General features: G+C 51.5%; 1 protein-coding gene across 2 annotated transcripts in view; it reads right to left on the reverse strand.

Annotated features, from left to right (window-relative positions):
* The window catches only part of ITPKA (inositol-trisphosphate 3-kinase A), a 37158-nt gene extending 35849 nt beyond the window's left edge, over positions 1–1309 (reverse strand). The window contains exons 1-2 of one of the 2 annotated variants that reach the window (XM_040068188.2): positions 806–1309; positions 389–439 (exon numbers count right to left, since the gene is read on the reverse strand). In XM_040068188.2, the coding sequence (XP_039924122.1) occupies positions 389–439; positions 806–1309 (555 nt within the window). The remainder of the gene's footprint in view (positions 1–388; positions 440–805) is intronic. The other variant, XM_040068189.2, reaches the window with a different exon arrangement.
* Between the last annotated feature and the right edge of the window lie 5945 nt (positions 1310–7254).

Genomic DNA, 7254 nt, shown 5'->3' on the forward strand with positions numbered 1-7254 from the left:
ATCAAAGCATATGTTCTGCTCGAAAACAATTCAGCACCAATGAGCTGGCAGTAGAACAACAATTTAAGCAGCGGTGTCAATGAAGGTGGGAGGGGGAATTCACTAAAGCTACATTTTTCAGGTACAAAAGCCTATGTGGAGCCAGGCAAATATACATCAAAGATCATGAAAAAGCAACTAACTACATGCCTTTAAAAGCGCACTTCACAGATGAAAGCTGCCAAATTACAGAGGGGATTTACTGAGAAAAATGTGTTGCTGCCAGAACGGACAAAAGCATGCATTCTATCCATTCCAAGCTCCTCCCCATCTCCTGTCATGCTCACAGCAAGAAGCAGCTCAAAAATTGACAACCACAGACTCCAGGACTGAAAGAGACAAAAAATACCTGCTGGGAAATGCCTGGAAAAATTTTATTTTGAGCATCTGACACAGGAGACTGGAAAAAAGAAAAAAAAAAAAAACAACAAAACAACCCACTTATGATCAAAAAACATCTCCCCATATTCTCGGGCCATAAAGTACAAACGCACAGCAGAAAGAAACAGCGCACACCTGGCCGGCTTTTTGAGGAGCCCACGTGCAGAAGCGCTTTTCCAGCAGGCGCAGCAACCCGCGCACCGCTGCCGGCCCAGGACAGGAGTTTCCCGGAGTTCGCGTGGATCTGGGTCACGGAAACCTCACTCCAAGCGGGAGGAGCATCTGGCGGCCCCCGAGGAGCCCGGGAGGCGCCCGGCCGCCCGGCCAAGCTGGCCCGGGGAGGGGGCAGCGCGTCCCGGGCGAACCGCTCACCCCGCGCCCCTACCTGGCTGGTGTCCTCGCCGTGCTCCAAGTGCACGATGCCCTGGCTCCTACACTCCGTGTCGCTCAGCACGTCGTCCTCCGAGTCCTCCAGGAGGGACGAGGAGCCGGTGGAGGAGACCGAGGAGTTGGACAGCCTGCGGGACTGCAGGTGCAGCGAGCTGCCCGTCCTCAGCCCGCCGCCCTCCGGCCGCGGCGACCGCGCCTGGGGGCCGCCCTGCGCCTCCTCGCTCTCCTCGGCGGTGACGGTGAGCCGGGGGATGACGGGCGGCAGAACCCCGTTCGGGGGCCGGCAGCCCCTCTTCGGCCGGTCGGGCAGCTGACGGGCGGCGGCGGCGGCGACGGCGGCGCAGCGCGCCTCGAAGAGGGAGCAGAGCTCCCCGACGGTCAGCCGCTTGGCCCGGCTGAGCTCCGGGCTGCTGTGCAGCCCCGCGCGGGGCTCCATGGCGGGCTCGGTGCCGGGCGCCTGCCGAGCAGCGCTCCAGGACCGGCGGCCGGAGGCGCGCATGGGGGAGCGCCGCGCCGCCGCCGGGGAAACTTCTTTGTGGCTCAGTCAGTCTCCCGCGGCCGCCCGGAGCCCGGCGGAGAGGCGCATCTCCAGCCCGCCCTGCCCGGGCAGCTCTGAGTCACCCGCGGCGACAGCCGGAGCCTGCTACCCTGCCCGCTGACCCGGCGCCAGGGCCATGGGGGCGCGCCGAGCCCGCCCGACCGCCCGCCCGCCGCCACCGCCCCGCTCCGCCTCGGCGCTGAGGGGAGGAGCGAGTCGAATCGCGTCGAGTCGAGCGGAGCCGCGCCGCGGGAGCCCCTGCCCGCCCCTTCCCGCCGCCGCCCGTTTGGTTTCGCTTTCCCTGCTGCGGCCCCCGGGGAGCGGCCTGGGGCTGTCCCGGTGCCTGCCCGGGTGTCGCGCCCCGCGCCCGCCTTACCTCCGCGCCGCCGCCCGCCGGGCCGCGGCTCCCCGGGCACGGCGGCTGCGCAGCGCGGCGCGCCCCGGCCGCCCGCGGGCCGGAGGGGCGGCGCGGCCCCACGGCCCTGCCCCGCCTCGGGACGCGGGGGAGGCGGCCTTTGACCCGCCCTGGGCATTTCCACCCTCCCGGGGCTGCGCGTGGCGCGGCGTGCCTGACCGTCCCCTCGGTGCGCGCTGGCACCGGGGGGCACCTCCCGGCCCCCGCGGCGGGACCGCGGCATCCTGGGGTGGCTCGGGGCGCCCCGCGGGGCGGGGGCGCGACCGGGCTGTCGCCAGCCCGCGGGGACCGGGTGGCGGTGCGCGAGTGGCTCGCGGTGCCGGCAGCTGAGGGCACAGCTCCCCCGGGCGCGCCGCGGGTCCCCACGCCTCGCTGTAGCATCCCCGGCGGGCGTGGGACGGGGGCTTGGGGCAGCGCCCGCCTCCCGGGGAGGCCGAATTGCCCGTCGGTCAGCGCGTTACCCACTGGGCAGCACTCCGGTTGCTTTAATCCGCCGGTTGCTGCGATACCCCAGCAACCCCTTTACGAACGAATTTCGGCGTTTGACACCCCCTGTCTCGGTACTTCTCGCCTGCTGAACTCCCACTCTTTACCTAAAATGTAACCCGTGCTGGGCTGCGGCGTGTGTTGTAATTGTAGCTATTAAGACCTTTGGAACGGGAAAGGCGTTCTACCGTAGGGTTACATCAGCTGAAACGATTACTAAAATTAATAATTTTGGAACCAAATGCTAAAGTCTTCAGCTGAGTTTTTGCTCATTTATCTCATTGTTTCCTTGTACTCTCCCATCTGTCTCTCACCATCTGCTCTCTCTTGCCTGGTGCTTGGGCTGGGAGCTCCTTGCTGAGGGAGCCGTGGAGCTCCGCACAGCCCCGGACCACGGCTGGAACTCCTCTCTCCGGCGGTGCTATAAATTATTTGTTAACCTGTTTTGTGGTTCGGTCAGGTTATTTGGCTGCAGTTGGGGTTATTTTATAGCCTGATCTTGCAGGTTACCTTTGGAAAAGCCCGTTCCAAAAGGCACCACACAATTCGCATTCTCCTGAGGTGGCTGCTGTCCTTCTCACAGGGCCCACAGCTTGTGAATGCTCAGGAGCAGACAAAAAGGCAGCTGGGAAACTTCATAAATAATCAGTCATCTTTGGATACATTTCTGTAACTGGGTGGACCCTAGACAGGAATTTGTGCACCCTGGATTTTCAGCTTAAATGGCCAAACCTTGTCGTGGACTCAGTTTTGTGTAGAGGCCGTTGTGGGAGTTCTCCCAAGGTGTATGTGATGGGGGAGGCAGGGCTGACAGCTGCAGCCAAATTATGTGAAAGCACAACCAGTAAAGTGCACAGTAAAATGTGCACAGTAAAATGCGCACTGTAAAATGCGCCACTTTTCTCCAACAGGCAGGGAGAACACCGAAGCACCTGTAGGAGGGTATTCCTACATGGTAGACTGTAATGGATTTACCTTCTTTCTGAAAGAAGATAATCACTGCTTTTATTATTAATTTTGCAGTTAGTTTCAAATTTCATATAGCAGAAAGGCAGTCTCAAAACACAAAAATTGATTATACCTAATATATACCTAAAGTCATAATAGTTTAATAAAAAGCATGATTCTATAATTTATAGTTTTATAAGAATATTCACAGTAATAAATTTGTAGATAGAGCAGAAAATGCAGAGGGCAGTTTTAAATGGGTATTCAAGATTGTACACACACACACAGTCTGGACCCATGTAACTCTTTTATGTCACTGTGGCAGCTTCTGTCTGCAGATAAGCAAGCTGGAAAAATATATTTATTCACAGGAGTGGGGTTACATGTGAGCTTTCACAGGGCAAACAGGAACCCTTCAGGAGAGCCCTGCTGCCTGTGGAAGGACATTTCAGTTTACAGTCTCTTTCAGCCGTTGCTCTCTCTGCTGATTCTGCAATTACAAGATTATGTGTGGCCTATGATTAGGAAACTTTATTTAGGAAACCTTAACCTTGGCAACAGTTCTGGGACTACCAACTCAGTTCAGCTATAAAATATAATTTAAAAGATTTTACTTTCAACTAACAAAGATAGAAACAAAAACATGTAATACATTATCATTTTAATAAATACATGTAAAAACCTGTCATAATATTGATTAGTGCTAATTGCTTGAATAAGGTTAGACGGGTTTAATTGACTTCGTTTATAGCGTATCTGCTCTAGAGAGCTTCTGGTCTCTGAACTTTGCATAAGATTTAACTCAAAATCTTTCAAAGTTGCCTGGAAAATAAAGAGATTCCTCAGTCAGTACCACCACATTTCCTTGTAAGTGTACAGCTGTTTTAACAAATGGAATGGTACTCTGTGTCCTGACAAAGTGCTGGTGACTTCTACTTTTCTCTTGTGAAATCCTGCACTCCTGACAGGACAGGGCTGCCTCCGTCCACTGGTGATGCTTGCCAAGAGCTGGCTCTGATAAGATACAGATAAAAATGTCCCTGTTGTACAGATGGGTGAACTGATAGACAGTACATGAGTTGACTGCAGACATGGAGTTAGGGACAGGAACAGGGAGCTTCAAATTTGCTCTGTGCTACTGTGACTGCCAGAGCATGTTCCCACCTCCAGGGGTGAAGCGTTTTGCTTATCGCAGTCGTTCTGGCTCATGTCGGTACTGCTGCACCCTGCCAGGGTTTCACATTTCACACACGCCTGCTACAAAAACAGCTTTCTGCCTTTATTTATATTGGCAAAATTAAAAGTCTATTTCATTCCCATGAAATCCCTTTCTAAACATTGTTATCATTAACATGGTGCTTATTTCTACTTCCTTTCAGTTTGTGTTCCCATGGGGTGTCGAAGCCTTGACGATACAGAGGCAAAGATGCGACGTTCATTTCTAAATAGGTTAGAAAGATTTCATGAAGACAACAGTTTAAATATGATCTAGAGGGAAGCCTTGGGTTTAGCTTGGCCTGTGTAGTACATACATAATTTGTCACTGCCCACATGAGATTTCTCAGAGACCTTAGAGCGTGACAGCTGAGAAACACCACCTTCTTCAATTCCATGCTGAGCATGACCTCAGAATGCCCGAGAAGTACTTGAGAGCTGTGATTTGCAAGTCTCTCTTGGATGCAGCAAACACAAGCATTTATTAGTAGTTACCGTATCTCTTTTAGGACATGGGTGGGGAGAAAAAGGAGTTGGGTGTGTTTTTATCCAGAAAGGCCCTTTTTTCAGAACTGGAAGAAAGGCACATGGCCCAAGTGCTGGTCATGCCTAAGGGAAGATCCCAACTGACCCACAGCCATTCATGCCTGAGGCAGAGTTTCCCCTCTCTGGCTGAGATAAGGAGCACATCTCTTCCTGGGAAGCCAAGGGGGGAAGCTGTGGGTGGGCTGCCTGCCTCTCAGGAGTGGCGTCAGGAGCAGCTGTGACAGGGGATGATGCTTCTCTGTGCAAAGGAGGTGGGAGCAGAGCAGGTGATGGCGTGGCCAGCCTGGTGGAGCCAGCAGAGGAGCAGCAGCAGGGACAGCAGTCAGCCTCTGTGGCTCATCATCAGCTCCAAAGGGGCTGGGGACCCTGGCTGCATGTTTTAGTTGATCTGCCTTTGCTGCTCATTAGACAAAGTGAGCAAGTTAGTGCATGTTACAGTCACATACTTTTTTGATCATACAAACACAACCAGATCAAGTTATGCAAGTACACAGCTGCTGCGTGCAAGAGGAGAATGAGGCTCCAAACACGGGTTGTATGATGTGAAAACCATTGCTGCAATAAGTAGGAGATCTTTATTTTGGGGATTAATTTTTGTAGGCTGTTTGCCAAAGCCCTCTATGCAAGACATTTATATATTTTTGATATAAACTCTGGACACTTAATAAATGAAAGCCACAGGAAAAAGAAAAAAAAAAGGGGGGGTGGGCCGGGGTATGTCTTTTTACCTAAGGAGAAGCAAAACTGTAACTGATCTAAGTGTATGGATCAGACGAACCTACAAGGAGACCGTAAACTGTAACGGTCCCCTCGTGGCTGGAATTAAAATTACATATCCGAGTCACGCCTGCACAAAATACCTCCGACTATTCAGCTACCTCACATACTTAAACTGGGGAGAGGGAGACAACACGCCTCAGGCACATTCGGATGCCACTGCCCCCTTGGAAAAATGGGTGCAAGTGTTTGAGATCATGAGACGATAGCTATGACAGTGAGAAAGAACACAAAGGATAAAGCCAAAGGGGAGGAAGGAGTGTGCACAGCGCCCCTGCTAACAAAGGGTGTGCTGGGGTATAGAGCATAGGGTTACTCTGTGAGAAAGGGTAGGGAAGTACTCTGGAAAGAAAAAACTACACAGGAGGTGAAGATCACCACAGAGAGGGAAAAACCTGGGCGAAAAAACCCAATTTTTCTCCTACATCTGCACCACCTCATGCTGCAGGCAGTTGCTGTTCTCCATCATGAAAGAGGAAGAGAATGCCTTTTCTTCTCACTTCCCTCTCACTACTTTTATCCCTCATATTCTTCCTGCTGGCCTAGGGGCCAACATATTCAAGGAATAAAGTAAAACAGGGGAGGAGAAAGGGCCTCAGGTATAGTATTACATGACAAGAAGCATATGCTGAAACGGACAACCAGGTAGCAGCATCACTGGCTGCAGGTTGTTGGTTTGGCATGTGAATTGTGTGCTCCCTCCTCAAAGTTGCCGTAGCTCCATGGAAGAGCATCTGAGATACTCTCATGGCTTCTGCTTATGTTTTCCCTGTTTTTGCCTTAAATAAAGGATTTATCTTCCACAGCTGTCATTTCAGCAGAAATTCTACACAAAAATGTCATGTGTTTGAGCTGATTGCAGGTAACACTCCCTAGCAAACATGTTCCTCTTAGTTCCCTGTGAGCTGATTGTGAGAACTTCAAAATGAAGTTTGATTTAAACATAATTACTCCAGTGAAGCCTCTTCTTAGCTTTACACTTCAAGTAAGCATAGTTGTTATATTTGTTATTTTTGATGAGCCATTTGTAACCCCTCAGAACACTGGGACAGATTTGCCTGTATTTATGGTGACACATCAAATTTAACAGGCTTACTCCTGGTTTATAATGCTGTAAAGAAGAGATGGATATGTCTCATTGTGAATACAGACAGACAGTTTCACCTGTTTAATTTCACCTGTTCATCCTGCAGTCTGTGGGTGTGCTTAAAGAATAAATCATGGTTCTTCCCTATCTTTAAAAGACATATTCAGTAAAAGACTATTCCACTTCCGAGACATTTAAAAGAATAAACTATTGTTGTGGCTTGGCCCTGACTGGATACCTGGTGCCCACCAAAGGCGCTCTATCACTCCCCTCCTCAACAGGACAGGGGAGAGAAAATAAGAATGAAAATTCATGGGCTGAGATAAGGCCAGGGAGAGATCACTCACTGACTACCATCACCAGCAAAACAGACTCAACTTGGAGAAATTAATTGAATTTATTATTAATCAATATTGGACTAAGACAATAAGA

Source organism: Hirundo rustica, chromosome 6, assembly GCF_015227805.2.
Source record: "Hirundo rustica isolate bHirRus1 chromosome 6, bHirRus1.pri.v3, whole genome shotgun sequence".
In the NCBI taxonomy this organism is placed as follows: domain Eukaryota; kingdom Metazoa; phylum Chordata; class Aves; order Passeriformes; family Hirundinidae; genus Hirundo; species Hirundo rustica.